This window comes from Saimiri boliviensis, chromosome 8 (genome assembly GCF_048565385.1).
Source record: "Saimiri boliviensis isolate mSaiBol1 chromosome 8, mSaiBol1.pri, whole genome shotgun sequence".
NCBI lineage: Eukaryota > Metazoa > Chordata > Mammalia > Primates > Cebidae > Saimiri > Saimiri boliviensis.
The window spans coordinates 49,980,548-50,002,932 of NC_133456.1; the positions used below are offsets into that span (position 1 = coordinate 49,980,548).

Genomic DNA, 22,385 nt, shown 5'->3' on the forward strand with positions numbered 1-22,385 from the left:
TGAAAAGATTCTCCGTTTCTCATGGCTCTGTGGTGTCATTTTTTATCATAAATCAAGTGTCCATATATCCCTGGATCTGCTTATGTGTCCTCCATTTTGTTCTGTCTGTCTATTTATCTTTGTACCAATACCACGCTCTTCACTCTTACAGCCTTGTAGTAAGTCTTGATATCCTGTAGAGTGAGCCCATCCAATCCTTCTCATCTTGTTTTTATTTATTATTTATTTTTTTTAAGTCTTTGGCTACATTTCCATGCACATTTTAGAATCAACTTGTCGATTTTTACCAAAACCTGTGGGAATTTCGATCTGAGTTGCTATGGGTTTATGGTCAATTTGAGGAAAATGGAATCTTTATATTAATAAAATTCAGTCATTTATCTCTCCATTTGTTTAATTTCTCCTTCATGACTCTTAATATTTTATATTTTTTTGTGTAGAAGCTTACATATCTTTATTCCTAGGTATCTGATTTTTTGTTAAAAGCAAACTTTAAAACTTTTCATTTTCTAACTATTGTAGCTGATAGAGAAATTTAAGACAGATATATATATATATACACACACACACACACACACATACATACATACACACACATGCATACACACACAAACACACACCCTTAGATTCAGAGGCCTTGCTAAGTTTACCGATTAATTCTACTTGTTTCTCAATAGGTTCTTTTGGGTTTTCTGTATACATCATATTGCCTACAAATAATGACAGTTTTATTCCGTTCTTTCGAATTCTTCTACCTTTTGTTTATTGTTCTCACCTCTCTACATTCACTAGGACTTCAAGTATATTGTGAAATAGAAATGTTAATAGTGAATATTCTTACCTCACTTACAATCTCGGATGCATAGTATTCATTTCATTCCTAAGTATAAACTCCCCTCTACTTGTAGTTTTCCTAGAATGTTTAAATTTATTAAGTTAGATGTGTAATTTGATCAATAATTGTATCTGCATCTACAAAGATGGCCCTATCATTTTCTCCTTTATTAATCCAGGGAAAGACATCATTTGAAAGTCTAATGTGAAATCAAAGTTGTGTTAGTTATGATTTCTTATCCTTTTCACAAATGGTATGTGTGTGTGCAGGCACAATCTGTCTATCATCTATCTGATATCTTTTAGAACTTTGGCATTTGTGTTTCCAAGTGCATTTAGTCTGTAGATTTTCATTCTGTAATGTTCTTGCAAAGTTCATTTGCATGTAAATCATACAACAAACTGGACAATGAAAGTATTTCTTATTCACCCCCCCACCTTTGGCAGAATTTGAATAAGATTTTTATTTCTCAAGTATGTAGTAGAATTCACCAGTAAAGCTATCTGGGTCTAACAATTTATTTGCGTGAAGGATTTTATTTCAGACTGTTTTCTTTTATCAGAATCAAATTATTCAGATTTTCTTTTTCTCTTTTTCACCGTGTATCAGTTTGGGCTAACTGTATTTTTGAGAAGCTTTTCTATTTAATTCAAATTTTCAAACATATTGCTCTAACATTATTCCTTTTTAATGATTTGTCCTTAGTATCTATACAGAAGTTTGTCTTATTCTTTTCAACATGGGTTTTTGTGCCTTCCCTCTTTCAAAGACCCTACATTTGGCTTCATTGATCCTTTCAATTGCATCTGTGTTTTCTATTTCATTACATTCTGATCGTTATTTTCTTCCTCTAAATTTTGTGGTTCTCTTTTTAATTTCTCCCGAAAGATGTTTAGCACATTAACTTACTTTTAAATATTTTTTAATTTTAATTTTGAATTGTTGTGGGTACATAGTAGGTGAATATATTTATGGGACACATGAGGTTTTTTGTTTTGTTTTGTTTTGTTTTTTTTTTGACACGGAGTTTCACTGTTGTTACCCAGGCTAGAGTGCAATGGCGCGATCTCGGCTCACTGCAACCTCCGCCTCCTGGGTTCAGGCAATTCTCCTGCCTCAGCCTTCTGAGTCGCTAGGATTACAGGCACGTGCCATCATGCCCAGCTAATTTTTTTTGTATTTTTAGTAGAGGCAGGGTTTCACCAAGTTGACCAGGATGGTCTCAATCTCTTGACCTTGTGATCCACCTGCCTCAGCCTCCCAAAGTGCTGGGATTACAGGCTTGAGCCACCGTGCCTGGCCACATGAGGTGTTTTGACAGAGGCATGCAATGTGAAATAAACACCTCATAAAGAATGGGGCAGCACATTAACTTTTGACTTTTCTTGAATAAGTGCATTCAAGTCATAATTAAAAGTAAATTACCCTGGAAACACACCTTCAGTTGCATCACCAAGTTTGAGTTTTCTTCAATCAGTTCAAAACAGTTTCCAATTTCCACTTGATTTCTTCTTGTTTAGTGCAGTGGTGCAATCTCAGCTCACTGCTGCCTCGATCTCCCAGGCTCAAGCCATCCTCCCACCTCAGCCCCACAAGGCGCTGGGACCACAGGTGTATACCGCCATGCATGGCTAATTTTTGTATTTTTTATAGAAATGGCATTTTGTCATGCTGCCCAGACTGGTCTCAAACTCCTGAGCTCAGGCAATCCGCCTGCCTCGGCCTCCCAAAGTGCTAGGATTACAGACATAAGCCACCACACCTGGCCCTTAGAATGCTTTAAGTCTGATGGTGACAAAGTCTCAGAAAATTCATGTATCTTATCTTCATTCATGAAATCATTCATTCATATTAACTGGGTATGAAAAACTAATTTGTAGTTCTTTTGGCTCTTAGAAATATCATCCCATGGTCTTTTGATTTTCATTTTGTTGTTGCTTTTGGTCTAATTATGACTTCTTTGAAAAGTCAGTGATTTTTTTCCCTTCTTAAGTTTTCTCTGTGTTTTTGCTTTTCTGCAGTTTTATTGTGATATGTCTAAGCATGGATTCTTCACCCATACTTTGATTTTGCTGTGTTTTGGATTTTTGGATTGGTAGCTTTTCCTAGTTCTGAAAAATTGTCAGCCATCATCTCTTTAAATTTAACTTCCACTGGAACTGTTTTCTCCTCATGGAAATATGAATACATGTCTATTAGACTTTCTCCCTGTATTTTATGTCTTGTGTCTTCTTTTCTACTTTTTCCTCCACTCTACTTCTTCGTGGTTCAGTCTGGTATTTTCATATGGCTCATCTTTGAGTTCACTAATTCTCTTTTTGGCTGTTAATAATGTGCTGCTAAATTCATTCATTGGGCTACTGTAATTCAGTTCTAGAATTTTTACTTGGTTCTTTTTCTCATGATCTGTGTCTTTTATGTAATAAATTCTAGCTCTCTACTAAAATTTAAAAAAAAAAATCTTGTCTTTTCTCTCCCTAAATATAGTTATTTTAACATCCAATTCCCAAGTAACTTGTGATTCTGATCTTGTTTGGATCCATTTCTGTCTTAAGCAGCTTGAGCTGCCATGACAAAATATCATAGACTGGGTAGCTTAAACAATGGAGACTTATTTCTCATAGCCCTGGAAGCTGAAAAGTCCAACATCAAAGTGTCAGCAAGGTAGGTTCATTCTGAGGCCTCTCTTCTTGGCTTGTAGATAGCCACCATCTTGCTGTGTGCTCACTTGACCCCTTCTTTGGATATGCATAAATCGAAATCTGATGTCTATTCTTATCATTGCACCTATCCCACTATGGGGGCCCCACCCTCGTGACCTTGTCTAAATCTAGTTACCTCCTGAATGGCGACCTCCTAATACCATCACATGGGGGTTAGAGCTTTAATAAATGAATTGTGGAAGGACACAACATTCAGTTCACAACCGTTTGGTCTCATCACATACCGTCTGTGTTTGTGTGTGGGGGGAGGGCAGTGTGGCATTGGGGGTGACAAGCACCTGCATATGTACTAGGCATTCTATTTGGAAACAAATGCCAGAAATAATTTCAGGTCTTGGTCGGTGTTATTTTATTCCACAGAGGATTTTCTGGCTTCTGCCAGGAGTTTAATGGACTAGCGATTTGAGATCATCTTAATTCAATTTCCAGTTGAGAGTTTCTCAACTGCCCAGATGATTTGAAGTTGGGCTGTAGTTGGTGTAAGGGCTCACTGTTATTCCAAGGGTATAACTTTCCCAGATCTTTGAATTCCTACCCAGGTGTGAAGAACTCTACTAAAACTGACTTTATTGCTTTATCTCCACCTGCTTCTCTGAGACTCACAAATGCCCTCAATGGAAAAGCAATCTCAAACACGGGGCTCACTTCCGTGGAATTGTGTCATCCCTTGGTTCTTGGTCCTGTAATCTTTTGCTACCTTCCTACTTCTAACAAAATTTTTTAAAAACTCTGTACAGCTTTTCTAGTTGAACACAGTGGGAGGATTCAAACTATTTGGCCTTTAGTCATGGAAGCAGAAGACACACTTTTTCTTTTTCAGTGGTCTGAAAACATCCTGCCCTACAGATTTAATTCTTTAGTTATAGCTTAATTTCTCATGACCTGAGTATCCCTATAATAAATATATCGTCTTCAAAATATACTAGAAATCACAGAAGAATGAATCTACACTATTGGCCTACTGGTTTCCTGTTCCATTGTTTTGTGTTTTCCTTATAATAACCCTAGGATATAAGTAAAATGCTTTCTCTATCATTGTAACTCAGAGATAAGAAAAGTGAGACAAAAAAGAGTGACATGTCCAAGTTCAGAGAGTGAGTGTAGTGGCAATTGTTGATGGGGATTCACTTTCAATTATTTAAAGATGTCTCCACTGTGAATACTAATCAAACTGACAAGATAATTCAGATGCCATTCTTAGGAGACTCAGAGTGTCTTTACATACTTTTTGTGGTAGATATGCTTGGTGCTTAGGACAAGGGATTGAAAAACAGGTTTCTTGTTGGGAGAGAGAGAGAGGTGCCAGGGACATAATTTTCACAAAACTATAATGCTCATTTTATCAGTCTTTTGTTTTCAAAGTGCATTTTAAAAAGTTCTGTGTAAAACACAAGACAAACATTTGCTCTGGAGGACGCATTACCTGCCACTTGACTTTTTCTTTCCAGTCTGTATTATTTACATGAACCTCTAGTAGAGGGAGTAAATCTGTGATAGGGTTGCAAAATGATTATACTAAACCAAAATAGCTTGGTCAGTGCAGTGAGAGCTGAGGAGATAAAAAGAGGAGGTGGCAGACATTTGTCCCCCGAAAGAGCTGGAGATCAGACAGGAAAAGTTTATTCTCGGGACAGCTTCCTTAGCACTCTCTTCCCCAGTCTTTGCACAGTTCCTGCCCTCTCCAAAAAGCATGTTCTCTCTTAATTACCCATGTAGGAGAAAAGAAGGAAAAACGGGTATCTGGAGGAAGAAAAAATGGCACATTACATATATCTGGGCTGGGGTCTAATCTTATCCCCCTTATACCACTGGGACAAGTGATGACATTTTAATAAAATATTCCCTCCTTAGCTCTACCCTTTTTCTCATTGTTGGGAGGACTTTAGTTTAATAGATAAGATACTCACAATCTCAATTGCCCACCACTCATCATGAATTTGAGGTGGTAGAATACACTGAACTGCTTCTTGAATAATCAGAGAAGTATTAAAACCAGGAGCAGAATCTAGAGCTGACTTTGCTAGTATACCCTGAATTGATGATCCAGGTTAAGTACATACATAATAAGTGACTGATGCCTCAACAAGTCAAAATGATGTAGCACTTATTATGTAAGAAGTGGCTGAGGGACAGCCAGGCACAGTGGCTCAAGCCTGTAATCCCAGCACTTTGGGAGGCCGAGGCGGGTGGATCACGAGGTCGAGAGATCGAGACCATCCTGGTCAACTTGGTGAAACCCCGTCTCTACTAAGAATACAAAAAATCAGCTGGGCATGGTGGCGCATGCCTGTAATCCCAGCTACTCAGGAGGCTGAGGCAGGAGAATTGCTTGAACCCAGGAGGCGGAGGTTGCGGTGAGCCGAGATCGCGCCATTACACTCCAGCTTGGGTAACAAGCGCAAAACTCTGTCTCAAAAAAAAAAAAAAAAAAAAAAAAAAAAAAAAAATGGCTGAGGGACATGTTAGGCACAGAATTAAGTGAACTGCATAAATATTAGCTATTATTAAGCAATGGGGGTCAAAGGTTATGAATGTGAATTTTCATAGCCTTTCTTCATATTAACCTTTCAAACCCTCTAGAAGAGTCTTCTTTCTTACCTTCCTTTCTGGCAGAGACAGACAAAAGAGCAATACTGAAAGGAGTACACTCCATACAGTGGAGAAAAGCAATCAGAAAAAGCAAAAAATGTCTTAGGAGAAGAAAGGTTTAGAAAGTTTTTGCTATACAAGTGTATGCAGATTACTATGCAGTTATCCGTTTCTGGAGATGAGGATGACAATGATGATGTGATAATGGCAGGCTGTATTTTATTGTATTACCATTTAATCATATTACCATTTCGCAAGATGCAAGCAAAGCCTGAAACTCTTAAAAAATTATCTTTGGCTGCTTAGACTACATTTTTCTGAAAAGGACTCTGTGCTGATGGATCATGTAGTTTCAAGATTCGCATGTGTTAAAATTACTTCAGGATGCTAGTCATTTTTCAGTTACCAGTAGAAATAAATCTCAAAGGAAGAGTTCTGCAGATTCTTGAGCCGTCAGTGGCCTGTAGGAAATATTCTACCTGAACAACTGGGTATGTGTTGGAGAAAGTTGGGTCTTGTTAAAACATTTTAAAAATAATTAAGTCCAAAATCTATTTTGGATCCATGGGGTAGACTGTCTCATAGAGTGTTTCTAAAGAGAGGTTTTTAAAGTGTAGTCGGATGGTCAATCTTCTGAGTTGTGACATAAATCATTTAATGAGACATTTGGTTTGATGGTTTGTAAAGTTGCCATGATTCTGTAGTTTATTATTAGCAATTTAGGCACAGAGAGTTGGTTTATATTTATCTAATCCAGATAATAAAGGATTTAGTTTCCTGTCACTAAAACCAGATTCTAGAAATGTCATCTAAACAGAAGGAGGGGAGAGGCAGCCCCATCCGGCAGAAACTGGACTGGAGAAGAAGGGAAAAACAAACTGAAATCTCCCTTCTGGCTTCTTTTAAAACAATGGGTCATTTGTAAGGCAAAGAGCTTTTGAACATACTAAAGTGTCTTTAGACTTAAGAGAAGTATCTTCTCTTGTACCTGTATCCTAAAGAAAATCTATTTTCATAACAATTTGGAAACAGCTGAAATAGTTTCATAATTGTTATGAAACTTGGGGACGGCTGAAACATTTACATTGGTATTGAGCTCCTCACTTGGGGATCATCTAGTGGGTTTAAGATTAAGTTGGTCACAGTGCTGAATTTAAAATCCACCTTTCCCCCAAGAAAATATGAGAGTACTATGATCATTTTCCTGGGCCTTTCTCATTAGAGGCTGCTGTGCTGACAGTGGAACATCTCTGAGGTGGTTGAGATTTGGGGTAGATTTCAAAAGGTAACAATTTACAGACCAGAACATGTGCTAAATAGACAAACCTGTCCTTTCTCAACCACCATGACTGTCCACAATTATGATATAAGGGTGATCCAGTGGCTGAAATTACGGTGATTTTTCAAAAACTCCAGTGTCAAAATTTTGCCTTGATAGTACATCTGTAACTACTAATAATGTTGTTTTGGGCTGACTCAGTTGCTTTGAAATTGCATGGCCCCATTATGAGTAAAGGAGAGGCAACCAATTATCTATAAAATAACAACGTGCACAGAGGAGAGCTTGATGAATTACAAGTGAGCTCTGCTGACACAACAGGGTGTGGAAACCCGCCCTGCTCTGACTTTCCATCAGAATTAGGGGTGATGCTTGCATGTTTTACAAACAACATACCCCCTCAATTCTAATGTGGAATGGGAGAGGGGAGCATGGGAAGATGGCAAAATCTTCCCCCACTAGTCACTAGGACACATGCCACTGCTTTAAAATTAAGTAGAAAACCTGCTTGGGTGTATAGAGGCAGCAAATCCAAGTATCAATACCTGCATAAAGAATTACCATCCTGCAGGAAGAAGGCAGTGTTAGATAAGAAATGCAGGTCTCCTGTCAACTAATGTGATTTAGAACATAGACTAAAAGAGCCATTGCAAATCTCTTATCCCGGAACTCAGTCCAGTGTGTAGGGAGCCAATGCATAAATTCACCTATGCAGAGAGCAGACGCTGAATTCCTGGAACCAAAGGACTGCAAACCTCATCAAGGATCTGTCAGGTGGTGAGTGAGTCAACTGCAGTTTCATTCAGCAGCCCTTGGGCTGTTGAGCTCCTTGTGCATGGTGAAGGCAATATCTGTTTCTTACTATTGCTCAAGAAACTGCAATTCAAAGTCATTTTCTGCTAGGCAAAGGATACAGAGAGCAGCTAAAACACCAAAATCTCCTGCTTATATGGGGTTATGTGGGAAGATAAAGAGAATTCTTCTGCACCGCTAATCTAATGTTGGTGTTCTGATGGGTTTAAAAGGCTGAGGAGATAGTATATAGCTTCAAAATGTTTGCCTCTGTTGTCCTAATGGCACTCTTACTATGCTGAGGATTAATTATTTATATGTAAAGAAGATATAGAACATAATACTTATCAAGGAGTTGCTAGGTATATTAGTTTGTTCTCACGGTAATAATAACAACATACCCAAGACTGGGTAATTTGAAAAGGAAAAAGGTTTAATGGACTCACAGTCATGAAGGAAGGCAAAGGAGGAGCAAAGGCATGTCTTACATGGCAGCAGGCAAGACAGCATATGCAGGGGAACTGCCCTTTATAAAACCAACAGATCTTGTGAGATGTATTCACTATCATGAGAACAGCATGGGAAAGACCCTCCCCCATGATTCAGTTACCTTCCACTGGGTCCCTCTCGTGGGGACTATGGGAGTTACAATTCAAGATGAGATTTGGGTGGGGACACAGCCAAATCATATAACTAGGTACGTTTACCCCAAATATTAAGTCAAGAACGGTTTCTGGTGTTATAGTCCCTTTTCTTATATAGGGCATCTCTGGATATAGGTGTTCACATTTTTCTCTGCAACCTGTTGGTTTTAAAGATAGACTATTGGCAAGCAAAATGTCAAGGGCAAGCAGTGAGATTTGACCCATCAGTCCTTGGGAAGCTGACTCTTTGGTTTTCCCCCATGTTCCTTGTCTTCTTGATATGCCTGGGGGGGAAAAAAGTAGTACTGGCTTAGGGTTGGAGCAGGTCTAGAGGTAGCTTGCTCTGGGCTAAGATCTGGCCTCTACTGCTGTTTCTCCAAAATTGGGAGTCATATTCCTGTTTAAGATAATCTTAAGTGATCTACATTGAATCTCTGACTGAGTTATTCTCTTTAATCCTTCTGAATATGCCAAATGGAGAGTTTCTGTTTGGTGCTAGAATTAAATGCCTCTCTAATGGTGGCTAGCCTCACTTTTTAACAGAGAGACTGAATCCCAGTCCTAGTAGCTAAGGCAAGCAACTATGCAGAGTTGGAAATCATCAGCATCATCTTTCTCTGTTTATGTTTATGCTTAACTTCTAATTACAAGTAGTACTTGTTTTTCATTGAGGCTAAGATATAAAGTTTAAGATAAATATACTAAAATTTAAAAAGGGAATCAAGTAAATAATGCTCTAGGTGGTCCACAAAGATAAGAAAAATCATGACAAAACAGGAATGAATGCAATTTGGGAAACACTGTATGTGCCCAAGGTCATGTTCATTTAGGTTTGTTGTCAGATGGTAAAGGAAAGAAAGAGGGAGGGCAGCCTAGGCAGGAACCATCATGATCTGAAAAACTTGCAGGTAGAAGGAAGTTGGTTGAGGAATCCAGGCCCATTTTAGTTTCTGCTACCTGACTATAGTGTGACCGGGGAGGCAGGTGCTGGACAGGGTTGTATTAATGGGACAGGTAAGAAAGTCCAGCAGGGGAGGAGGTAGGAGGTCCTCAAGGCAAATATAGGCCAGCAGGTAAGACGAAGAGACTAAACAGAATATTTGGAGGGTACAAGAAGAGGTGGGAGGGAGAAGGAAGTGGCTAGAGAGGTGAGCTCTTTTATCAAGAAGGTCAGGACACAGACTAAGAGAATGGCCTTTAGGGTGGGACTACCTGGGTTCAAATCTGATCTTTGCTATTTACCATTGGCCTTGAACTAATACTTAACATCCCTAAGTCTTAGTTTTCTCATCACTTGCAAGGCAGGATAATAAGGGTCTACATCTTGTAGACTACATTCTCAACAAGTGTTGGCCACTGTTATCAATTCCAGGGCTGAGCCCTATTTTGTCTGCCTCTGTGTACGCTGAGAATTGTGTGGTTTTGCAGAGTGAGCACCATGAATTTCTTTAACTAACTTGCTGCTGAGAGAATAATCAATCACCAAAGCTGAGGAAGGCCAAGTCTATCTGAACGTCAGATGAACAATTTTTAAAGTCTAGCTATGTCTAAATGTTTCATAATTACCCTAATAACAAATGTCAGGGGTTTCCTGAACCACTTGATAAATATGTAGACACATTTTTTTTTGAAAAGGGAAGGGATAAGTATCAGAGAAGCAGTGGACCAATCCAATGACTGAATTTCCTTTAAAAAAGTAACTATAACAGGTTTGTTGACTAATGCATGGCAAGTCAATACACCAAGACACAGGGTTGCAGCAGAGAAGGAAGTTTAATCACAAGGCTGCTGAATAAGGAGATGGGAGGAAACCTCAAATCTGCCTATCTGAGCAGTTTAGACCTAGGTATTTAAAAGGGTTTGGAGTGACTGAGGTTGGGGCTCACTGGTTGAAGAATGCAGGATGAAGTCACAGGATGGGGAGATGTAGAAACTGCATTCTCATGCTGATTCAGTTCCTCTTGGGGGTGGGCTTCAAAGTGGTTGGCATTAGCCCTTTTGATGGCATTCAGGATCTGAAAAACATCGTAAGCAATTTTTAAATAAAAGCCTTCTAACGTCAGAAGTCTTCTGTGTAGGAACACTGAGGAGGCAAATGGTCAGCATCTGGTGCTCCATGACTTTTGGCTATGAAGAAGGGGGCCAAAGTGCAGCCTGATTAATGCTTAATTACAACTGTATTTCTGTCTAGAACCCAGCATGTAATTGTTAACCCTGTGAGGATGGTTTCAATAGAATGTTTCCTTTGTCCTTAAAGGCAAATATATTTAGTCCTATTATACTATAGGTAATGATGACACTCTTGGTAAAATCTTAGGTCCCTAAGTTGTTTGCCACCTTGCAACCTATATTATCCATCCGGTCTTAGTTACTACATCTGACTGCTGGGTGATTTGTTTGGTCTGTACACAAGAACTCATACAAGTATGTTACTCAAAAATCCACAAGCACTATGGCAATAGTTTGTGTAACAAGTTAGGGTAAATATCTTTCTGGTAAGATGTACAAAGGAAGTCAATTTCCCTGGAAGACACGAGATGTCAGGCCTCCAGGCAAGACAGAAGCAAAAAACTGACAAAGCAAAGCCTACAGAAAACGTGGGTAATAAGTCTGAATCTTCTCAAAGTGTCTAGAAAATGCATTCTAAGACAAAATCCTACAATGCAGCAAGCCTTAGGAAAAAGCCTAAAACTTTCTAGCCTCTACCTGAAAATACCCACTGCCTAGGAAACTCAGGAGAAAAAATTCAGCCTAGGAGGTCAAGTCTGAGGTATTGCCACCCCACTGAAATTTGAACAGGGCACTCTAAAATGACATCCTGGCCCTTCATAAGAGGAATAGAAAGAGGTTTGTAGTCACGCCCATAGGCCTATATTCTTAGGTAAACCAGCTGGATCCTGATAAAATGAGAGAAAGATGACAGTGGAAAAGGTTAACAATAAAATATGAAAGACAGCTTCTGCTCTAGCACTTCCCATATCCCCCCAGGCAACTGAGTGCAGAGCAGAGGAAGCTATGACACGGGAGAATGAAATAAGCTTTCTAGAATGCAAGGATCTGAGTGTAAGACCATTATTAGAACAACAATAAGGGGAAAGGTAGTCTGGGTCTTTAAGTAATTAGAACACTCTCTAAGATGGCTGGGGAGAGAAAGGCCAAGAAATGCACATATATTTAAAACTATCTAATAAAGACTTCTGTTTCAAAGTGAAATCAGAATACGATGAATGTGTTTTCCAGCTTTAAAACTCATGATCACTAAGTGGCTGATAAAATTTTATGCAATTCGGTTCACTAATTTTGTTTTTAATTGGTATCTGATCTACTTCTGCAACTTATAATAAGATGAACATATTTACTCACAGGCCAGATGAAAAATTGCCTAATTCTAATTTGGAATCATCTTATCTTATTCTAAAAAGGAAAAAAGAAACTATTTAAAGGAAAGGATCTGTAACTGGGGTCTATGGGTTTATTAACAGGTTTGCCAGGAAAAATACAAGATACCAGTTACATTTGAATCTGAGATAAACAAGTACTTTTTTTAGTTTAGATATATGCCAGTTTTTGCATGGCAACCCTGTATTTATAAACAAATTTCAGAGAGATAGCTACATTTATATCTCTCTTTAATGCTTTGCTAATTGATTGACTGAATGAGACGGATTCTTGCTCTGTCGTGGAGGCTGGAGTGTAGTGGCCCCATCTCAGCTCACTACAACTTCCACCTCATGGGTTCAAGCAATTCTCCTGCCTCAGCTTCCTGAGTAGCTTCCATTACAGCCGTGAGCCACTGCTCCGGAACATCTTTAACGATTTTTGTTTACAGACCAAACAAAGGCATCACCTTCAGTCATTCCAGCAGTCAACTATGGAAACTGATACTACGAGAGATAGTATAGGTTGTGAGATAGATCTAGCCCCTTAGACATTGTATAAAAATTTGGGGTAGAAGCATTTTGACAAGGAAATTGGTTATAGTTATCTTTCTACCAGAGTCTTAAACCTATGAGCTCTTAACAGTTAGCCATCATTAATGCAAAGATTAATTCCATCAATCCCTGACTTTTCCCTGTGGCCTGAGCTTCCCAGCAGCTGAACATAAAGGGAAACATGAAGGGCGATTTACCAAATAGCAACTGAAGAGAGGAGTCCTCCCAGTGAAAGCAGAAGAGTTTGCCCCGGGGGTGTGGTAGAGAGGCAGAGAAACAAGGTTTACAGGGCCTTGCAGACTGACTTGAACCTGAGGGCCAGATCACACCCTTAAGTGGGGAGGTTGACCTTTTAAACAAGAAGTTTTGCATGACAAAATGTCAGCTTTGTGAACTTTGGATTCCCAGGAGCATCACTACAGGAGAGAGTGGAGAAAGGTGGTGGTGGGCTGAGGGTGCTGGCTTGGAAGGGAGTGAAGAGAGGCAGGAGAGTCGGAAGAGACTGGGAGACTGGGAATATAATACTCAAGGGCCATGGTTTTCTCCCCTCCAGCTTTTTGTCCTTTGTAGCCACCACCCCAGGATATTGGTGAAGGTGTTTTTGTGCATCCCCATTCTGAGAGTGCAACCCCTTTCCTGAGGGCCCTGGGAGGGTCTGGGTAATGAGTAAATGCAGTCTTTACCTGCGTCACTGAAAGTAGACCCGCAGAGCTGCAGCTTCTGCTGCCATTTCCTCCTCTGATCTCCAAGAGGCCGGGGAGTCCTCCTCTTCCTTGTCGTGTTTCTGGAGCTTTGGAGAAACAAATGGAAGAAGCTCTTTCATGGGCCCTTGGGATCTCCTTGAACAAATATCAGGAGGTTGGGAGAGACTGAACAAAATTTGCAAATTAGAGGTCAGTAGGTGTATCTTTTAATTGCTTCAGTTGCCAAAACTTGCAAATGGAGAGGTTTTACAAAAGAATCCACATTTGAATTAATCATTGGCTGCATTATAATCATCTATTGAGGCTGACAGCCATGATGATCAGATATAGATCTGTGTCCTTGCCCACATCCCATGTCAAATTAGAAGCCCCATTGTTGGAGGTGGGCCTGGGGGCAAGTGATTGGACCACCTAGGCAGAATTCTCCACTGGGGCTGTTCTCTTGATAGTGAGTGAGTTATTGGGGGATCTTATTGCTTAAAAGTGTATAGCACCTCCCTCTACTCTCACTTCCTCCTGCTCCAGCCATGTAAGATGTGCCTGCTTTCCCTTCTGCCATGACTGGAAGTTTCCTGAGGCCTCCCCAGCCATGCTTTCTGTACAGCCTGAGAAACCAATTAAACTGCTTTTCCTTTTAAATTACCCGGCCTCGGGTAGTTCCTTACAGCAGCGCAAGAATGGACTAATACTGGTGGTCACAGATTGGGATGACGTGAGGGAATGGGGTGCACATGCCATCCCCATAATCTCTACTGCTGTTCTAATTTTCTTATGTTTCATAGGCATCATTCATTTATTTTACTTCCTGGATTTTGAAGGCATGGAGTTTGCCACCAACACATAATCTCTCTTTCAAGGTGGCCTGTGGTTTGCCTCCTACTTTTTTCGGTTTAGACTTTCTTACATGAGCTCTAAGCAGTTTTGTTCAGCAAACAAAATTTATGATAACACAGTGGTCATGAGAACTGAGTAAGTAATAAGAATTTCCACTAAAAGAGGCTTCAAGTAGGGAAACAGTAAAGAGATTAAATGAGAAAACAACTTACAAAAAAATTAACAATTGGTCTTAAAATTAACACTTGAATCATTTTAAACTCCTCCTCAGATTACAGGTATATTTATCTTAAAAAATTGTCTGTATGTCTCAGATTTACATATAGAGTGGATAAAATTTCAATTCTGTCAGAGAGGACGTTCTCAGAACTGTCTTCCTTAGAAGAGCTCAATTTTCTCCCTTAATCTCCTAGTACGATTCAATTTCATTAACTAAATTTATGGTTCCTGCGTGTGGCTCTATACATTGTAAAATGCTGCAGGTTATCCATTCATTCTTCATGGGAATGTGCAGTGTAGTATTTTGTGTTAAAAGTCATTTGAGATTGAGACAAACAATTTAACAGCACCAATGATAGCTAGCATTGATGATATGAAAGGCGTGCATTATCTTTTTTAATCCTGACAATGACTCATGAAGCTGATGCTATTCAACCCCATGTTATTGTGGAGGAAACTGAGTTCTAAGGAAGTTCATACTCTGGTCCAAGGATCACCCAGCTACACAGCGTTAGGTGCCAGAATTATCCCCAACACCTTTTGCCTTTTTATTTATCCTGAAGGATCTACAGTGTCCCTAAAGACAATCCCACAGATACTGTCCCTCTCCATTTTGCAAAGGGTTGACTTAACAGATTAAAATACAGACTTTTTAAAAGCTGATCCTTTAAAAATAATCTTGCCAACTCAGCAAAAAGTCTTTCAACAAAATAATGACGTTTGCCATCTCAAGCCCCAAAGTCTAAATCTAACCTAGAGGCCCCTGTTCTGGCAGCTCATAGCAGATGGAGAAATTTCCCCATTTATTTCAGCTCAGTGTTGGTACAGAAGGCAAAACAGTGAGGGTACCATAGCCTTGCACTCCAGCTGAGCTATATTTCCACTCTGGGTAAGTCTGAGCCTAAATGAGGCTCATTAGCATATAACCGGGCCACAGATACGTTTATGAGGGTCATGGATCTTCCCTTCTGAATTTGGCTGCCAGCACACTGGTTTTAAATTTTGCCATGTAGATTTAATTCTCCTTAGGAAGAAAACCACATTAAGAAGTCATTTCCTTCCCTGCAGAGGCAAACATGCTGCAGTTGCTACAGGCAAGTCAAAAGGGATTGCTATTCTTCTAGTCAAGAACTAATTTTCATTTTGATACTACCTTGAGGTCTGTTATAAATCCATCTTGTAACAATTTGATAGGATGACAAAGAGACGTGCAAAGCCCAGGAAATATGGCCTTCCCACTTCTGCTACTGCCATGGGAAGACACAGAAATCAAGCATTAAGTGGTCTCATCAACAGAGATCACGCCAGATGAATCCAAATAATTTCGAGCCTGTGAATGTTAATGCATTCCTGATTATTAGGCGACCGTCTGTTATTGTCATATGCCTTACAGATGGTAACATTGTGCCAACCCTTAGAAGTTGTTTATGGGAAGTAGGAAATAATAAATAAAACAAAAACTCATCATCTTTGCAAAAACTCTGTTGTACATAGCTTTTAAAAGTTACTAGATTTCTCTCTTAAAAGCCCCAGATGGAAGCATGTAGTTCTGTTTAGAACGGTGGTGCTCAACCCTGGTTGCCCACTGTAATCACCTAGGAAGCTTTAAAAAATAAAACCCACCCCAGAGCTTCTGATTTAATTGGTCTGGGGTAGGCTGGGTTTGGGAATTTAAAACCAAGGTTCTCAGTCAGTTCTAAGGTGCACTTACTGTTGAGAATCACTGCTTGTGGGAGAAGGGTGTAGACAGAGCCCACATACATATAGAAATAATAAATTTGCCTTTAAGCACATTGCTTGTGATCCTGTCAACAGTATAACTGCTGCCCTTTGCAAACCTTGCTCTGGAACTGCTTTTCTTCTGTTTATGCTCTATCCACAGGATGTCTGGGCTACAAGGCTTGTCTTCGCAACACTAAGATGCGGATGCAGTTCAGGAGCATTTGAATGGATTTGTAATCTCTGCAGAAATAGGGAGTCTGGGAAAGGCCCTCGTGGGCAAGACTTGTGTCCTAGAAGATCCACTCAGGTAACTTGAAGATTAAAAATGATACAGTTTGGAGTAAAGTTCTATTTCCCTAAAGCAATCTAAGAACCTGGTGGCTGCAACTTCTTGCCTGGCTAACAGAAAGAAAGCTCTAATGATTTTATACAGTAGTTTATCCAAAAGACACTATTTGCCGTGGGTGAACTTTAATGGAGGAGTTTCACTTCTAATAAGCCTTCCAGATTACTTTGGCTGTCCACAGGGGAGGGCAGTGACTACTTGTTAACACACCAGACATTTGCTCTGTCCCTGTAATGCCAGGGGCCAGACGTAGCACTGGAACACTGAACCAGACTCCTTTATTGTTCTCCTGAGGCACACGGGGAGGGAGGGTAGACACCAAATGGCCGATTCTTAGTGAGATGGGATTACCAAATGGAAAGGGTGCTGGATAGAGCTACCCTCACTGCAAAGGCTTTTGAGTATCATCTTGGTTTCACAAAGAAACTTATGATAAAGAGTGATGGAGGGAGAGAGGTTATCTGTGGATCATCCAAAAATGACTCTCCAAGAAGGCGAGAGTTAGGTCTGAGCTTGAACAATGAGAAGAACAAGTTCCTTTAACCTCTTTCAGCGTCAGTTTTCCCCTATGTAAAATGGGAGTAGGAAAAAGAGTTGTGAGCAGTGCCATGCCTGACACATAGTAAGTGGTATTTAATATTCCCTGCTGCTGCTGTGACTACTACTGTCATTAGCATTATTTTTAGGCTAAATAACACTGACCTAATGACAACGAGCACTAAAAACTTTACAGAGGTTGTTTTTAGGAGTAAAAGTATTTTGCATCTCCATAGTTCTCCAATGATCTGTATCTTTTGGACCTAACTACTTTGTAGAAGGATTAAAAGTTATGATTAGAATTCAGATCCAAAGCAACTAATTGAGACACCCAAATCTTGGGAGGAAATGTAGCTTGTTAGAGTTATCATAAGAAGTGAAGGTATTAATCAAGGTTTCTCACAGTAAAAGCTAAGGTCCTATGATAAAAGAATGCAGTGGAGGTCAAAGGCAGTCAATACCCCAGGAGTACGTCTGCCAGATATGGTAAATAAAAATACAGGACACTCAGTGACTTGTTTTAGGATAAGGATGTCTCATACAGTATTGAGATATCCTTATACTAAACAATTATTTGTTGTTTACCTGAAATACAAATTTAACTGGGCTTCTTGTATTTTATTTGACAACTCGCCCTAGCAGACCCCATAAAAAGGTATCACAGGAAGATCCTGGCTTGCATTTGGTTAACTAGGTTGTTCCCAAAGTTGCCTGGCTGTGAATCCTGGAAAAAACAGAGGAGACCATGTGCAGGAAGATAACATTCAAAGCCATTATGTACTCCAAGGCTTATTATTACTGCCTGGAATGCAGCATAAATCAACCTGCACTATTTTAATTCCTTAGTTCACCAGTTCTAAGGTACATACTCTTTCATATTTTAACATCTTTGAAATCAAAACATGTTCTATAACCAAGAGTGTGTCATAATTTAATTGGCAGTGTTTTCCTTTCTTAGTAGTACGTAAAATAACACTTCCAACTGGCTGTGTCTGGGATTCAGCGCACTATAGTTCTCCACCTCTCCTTTCTGCAGGTAAGTCACGTAAGTTAAATGTGACTCTGCTTGCTCTAAAAACGCTCAACACCAAGGCTGATGTCATACATCTTGGTTTCCTTCTGATACAACAATAGTCAAAACTGTTTTCACAGATGGAACGTGCATGCCCAAGTGACAAAGTTTGCAAAAATTTGAACCAAAGTCGTTTTCACATTCAACAGATTAAAGTCTGTGCTGGCTTCTCCAAGCAAATTCTATTTCTGCATACCTTTGAAAAGAGATTTTTTTTTAAACTGCCTCTGCAGTCATCCCACTTTATCTGTTTGAAATGGTTTTTGGGGAAGGTAGTGTTAACAGGATTTCTGATGGAAGAACTGATATGTGTCGATATTGACATTGTGCTCCTTCCTGTGCACTGAGTGTGTTATCACAAGGTATATGGGGTAATGATTAATTCCCCGCCGTATTGCTCAAACTGCCTTGGCTATTGACATTTTTAGAGCTCCGTAATGGAATGCAGTAGGAGGAATGATTCACAATAATTTAAATGTTTTTTTCTGAATTTGGAACTAACCTGGAGTAAAATGCCAAATTGCCTTCAAAAGGGGGAAAACTAATTTAATGCTCTTCTTACAGAAGCAAACGGCTGAATATAAACTTGGATGTTTTTATAAAATAACATATTTCATTATTATCACTTTTATAAAACAACACACAGAAGCAGAGAGCTTAAATAAACCATTTCTTATGGGTTGATGGGTCTGTTTACACAGGAGTTTATATAAAGTCTCGAAAGGAAAATAACTATTTTTTTAGATCTGATTCTCTGTTATTACCTTCTGTTCAACCAAGATTGGATGAGCACATGACAAGTTCCAGGCTCTGTTCTAGGTCTTATGAAAGATACAAAGATAAATAAGCCCAAGATCTTTGCCTCTTCAGGCTCACCACACAATAGGGCAGACAGATTCATGCATACATAATTTAATACTAGTCAAACTGGCCTACGTACTGAACTAGAAGTTCCATCATCAAAGTGTTCTTGGAATGTCTGGCGCTGGGGGAGAGTAAATAATTCTTGCTGGAATTGGGGTCTGAGATTGACTTTTAAAAATCAAGGACTTGTACTGGGCTTAAAAGATGGTAATGAGATTTTGAAGAAAGGGTAATTCTGGCTAATGGGAACAGCTTCATTAAAGACATGATATGTGTGCCAGTTCCCTAGCAAGGCAACTTGTACCTGTGGTCAGCTTCACCAGCTAACTCCAGCACTGTTTCCTGATGAATCCTGGTCTGGCTTCCAGGCAACTAAAACATGTATCAGAGTTCTCAAGAGAGCTGAAATTCAGTTGCCACTTTGAGAATCCTTAACATTCCATTGTTTAAAGATGGGATATGCACGCCGGGATTCTAAAAAATGATCTCTGGTCCTACAAACGCAAAGCTGCAAACAGCTTTGAATCTTGAGAGAAACTTATTCTCTTTTCAATGATCTTTCAGTCCATCTGACTGTTGAAGAATAAAGTCTCAGTGGTACTAGTATGTCCTTGATAAGGCACCAACAGGACCTCTAAGAGACAGAGAAGAGCCATCCAGGCTCTAGCTAGAATATAGTAAGATTGTTTTGTTTAGATCATATTTATTTTTAGGGGTATCTCTAATTTATGGCAAGTCAAGCCTCCTTTTAAAGTATATTTAAGTTAAAAATAAGAATCAATTTTAGAAATATATGAAATGGTGCAAAAATATGGCATGAACAGCTTGAGAAATGGCGCTTGGGGAGGGAAGTATGACTGAGGTGGGAAAAGGCGACTCCGGATGTAAGGGTGGTGCACTGGCCTTTGACATTTGCAGATGGCAGTTTCTACTTCATTTTTTTATTGTAAGAGCTCCATCAAAAAATGGTATAGTGATTTGCAGGGACGGTAGAACTTCTTTGGGTAGGGCAGGTTTTAAAGGAAGGCTCCACTGAAGAGGTAGCATGTAAGCTGAGGTGTGAATAATGAGTATTTAAGAAAAGGGGGCAGGAAACGGAGTCTTTCAAGCAGAAAGAACAGCAGGTGCAGACCTTAAAGGAAGTGTGGTGGTTGGGTAACAGGCTGGACGATTGAGAGGGAGACTTGCGGGGGATGGCGGATCACTTGTACCTTGCGGGCAGGGCTGAGCAGTTTGGATTTTGGTTTTGGTGCTAGGAAAGGATCAGAGGCAAGGAAGTAAAAGGACTAGAATAATTGCTCATAAAGAATGTCCCGGAAGGAGAATGAATTAAAGGGAGAAAGTGATGGGAGCAATCAGAAGAGAAAGTCTGGGAGTGGGGGCAGCAAGGATGAGGAGAGGGGGCTCATTTGCCCCACAGGCTAGTTAGTATCCTGGCCTCTAAGTGAGAGGACTTGGCCCTTCCCTAGAGATGGACCTTTCCATCTGGCAGCTTTCTCCCTGGTGCTCGTCTGTAAAGCACGCACAGTTCCTGGCTCCCCTGCTCTGAACCAGTGTGAAAGTCACTCCATTCACGCCCAATATCCATTCTGCCTCTCTTCTATCATTCACTTCTTAAAGTCCTCAAAAAGCCTTCCTGGACCATTCTGATTGGCATTGAGTCACAGCATGATTCTGGATGCTTTCACCCTTCTAGCACCTCCCTGCCCCTATTCTTTCAGTACATGTTTCCTGCCAGACACAGAGCTCCCCTTCTCTATGTGCTGTTTACTGAGCAGACTGGCACCCGCATTGAACTTACTTGGTGGCCTAAGAATCATCCATTGCTTTCACATGAGGCAGAAAATGGTCTTGGACCATAAACCTCTGCCTGCCACTTGTGCTACCTTAGAACACTGAAGTTCTTTGAATATTAATCAGTATAAAAAATATGTTCATTGCCTCCCTTCTCTATGTGAGGGATCCTGTGAGCTGCAGCCTTGGACGGAGCAGTAGATTGTGAGAGGACTATGTGCAAACAAATCACCTTCAGGTCCCTCTATTCACTGTGAAAGTTCCAAAGCCCAATTCTTCCTCCTTTTCTGAAGAGAAATTCAGGTAATCAATGGAGCATTAATCGTATGATTAGTTGCCAAAGCTTTGACTTAAGTATAACTCGCATGAGTAAAAGCAAGCTTTTTTAGTGGTGCCTGTGGGGCCAAAATGCTGAAATAAGCTCTTATATTAATTAGTGGCATCCCATTTTCAAGGAGTACAGAGTGTTGATGTTTAAGAATTTGTAACCCCCAAATGTATGTATTAACTAGAAAATCACCGTGCTGGAAAATAATTATGCCAAACCACTGTACTATAACAGAACCCAATTGCTTATCCAATTATACATTGAAGTATCACATTGTCAAGCCGACTGCCAAAGCAGCAAATGAAACTTTGCTAGCATCATAATTTGGACCAGATATTACTCCACTAACTGCACTGTGAATGGTCTTTGGAGCATGTTGTGTTCCCTATAAAACCTCCACGAACCAAGGTGGGCATTTCAGGTTTGCTGGAGTACACCCCTGCCATTAAAAAAAAAATCACTGGAGTTGATTAGACATGAAAGTTCACAGTCCACTGAAAGCTTGTTAGGAGCATCTCAGCAAAGAGCAACTGCAGCTCCAGGTCCTGAGCTGAGTTGATTTCAATTAAGACATCAAAGGAGTCACTTCCTGTCAGGGATACCATCAGTAATTCTATTCTCAAATGTGTATCTGAGAAAACCCCAGACAGTGCCTCCTGGATCAGCAATACTGCTCCCTGACTGGCCACCATTTACAGCCTTTTTTTTTTTTTTTTTTTTTTTGAGACAAGGTCTCACTCTGTCCGGAGTGCAGTGGCCAGCTCACTGCAACCTCTCACACAGCCTCAACCTCCCAGGCTCAAGCGATCCAGCCACCCCTGCCTCCTAAAGTGCTGGAATTATAGACATGTGCCACTGTGCTCGGCTTAGAACTTTCTTACAACACAACATCAGGACAGCTGAAGAACAGGAGCCTGGAGCTGGGCTGTGAGGAGCTTCAAAGGGCTTGTTAGAGATTCACCACATTTGATAATCATTGGCATAGAGAGAGTAAAGGGTAAACATAACTTATTTCTAAGACACCCCATTGCTATGATTTTCTCCTCAACCTATAGCATGAGCCTCACATTTGTAAGGGATCAGAACAATCTTGCCCAAGAGCTGGGTCTGACGTGTCAGACGAAAATCCCACTGTAGCAAGAGTCTGATTCCAAGGGTTCAGAAGAGAAAT

The 22,385-nt window shown here is 40.0% G+C and overlaps 2 protein-coding genes across 10 annotated transcripts in view; one reads left to right on the forward strand and one right to left on the reverse strand.

Annotated features, from left to right (window-relative positions):
* Positions 1-22,385, forward strand: part of LOC120367205 (protein GVQW3-like) — a 693,292-nt gene that overhangs the window by 658,600 nt on the left and 12,307 nt on the right. For all 4 annotated transcript variants that reach the window (XR_012518800.1, XR_012518797.1, XR_012518798.1 and 1 more), the window contains 2 exons: positions 16,434-16,580; positions 18,115-18,192. The gene's annotated coding sequence lies outside the window, so the exon portion shown is untranslated. The remainder of the gene's footprint in view (positions 1-16,433; positions 16,581-18,114; positions 18,193-22,385) is intronic.
* FHIT (fragile histidine triad diadenosine triphosphatase) overlaps positions 10,621-22,385 on the reverse strand; it is a 1,474,674-nt gene continuing 1,462,909 nt past the window's right edge. For all 6 annotated transcript variants that reach the window (XM_010330934.3, XM_074404465.1, XM_074404469.1 and 3 more), the window contains 2 exons: positions 13,478-13,584; positions 10,621-10,877 (listed from right to left, as the gene is read on the reverse strand). In XM_010330934.3, coding sequence (XP_010329236.1) covers positions 13,483-13,584 — 102 coding nt within the window. In that variant the 3' untranslated portion in view covers positions 10,621-10,877; positions 13,478-13,482. The remainder of the gene's footprint in view (positions 10,878-13,477; positions 13,585-22,385) is intronic.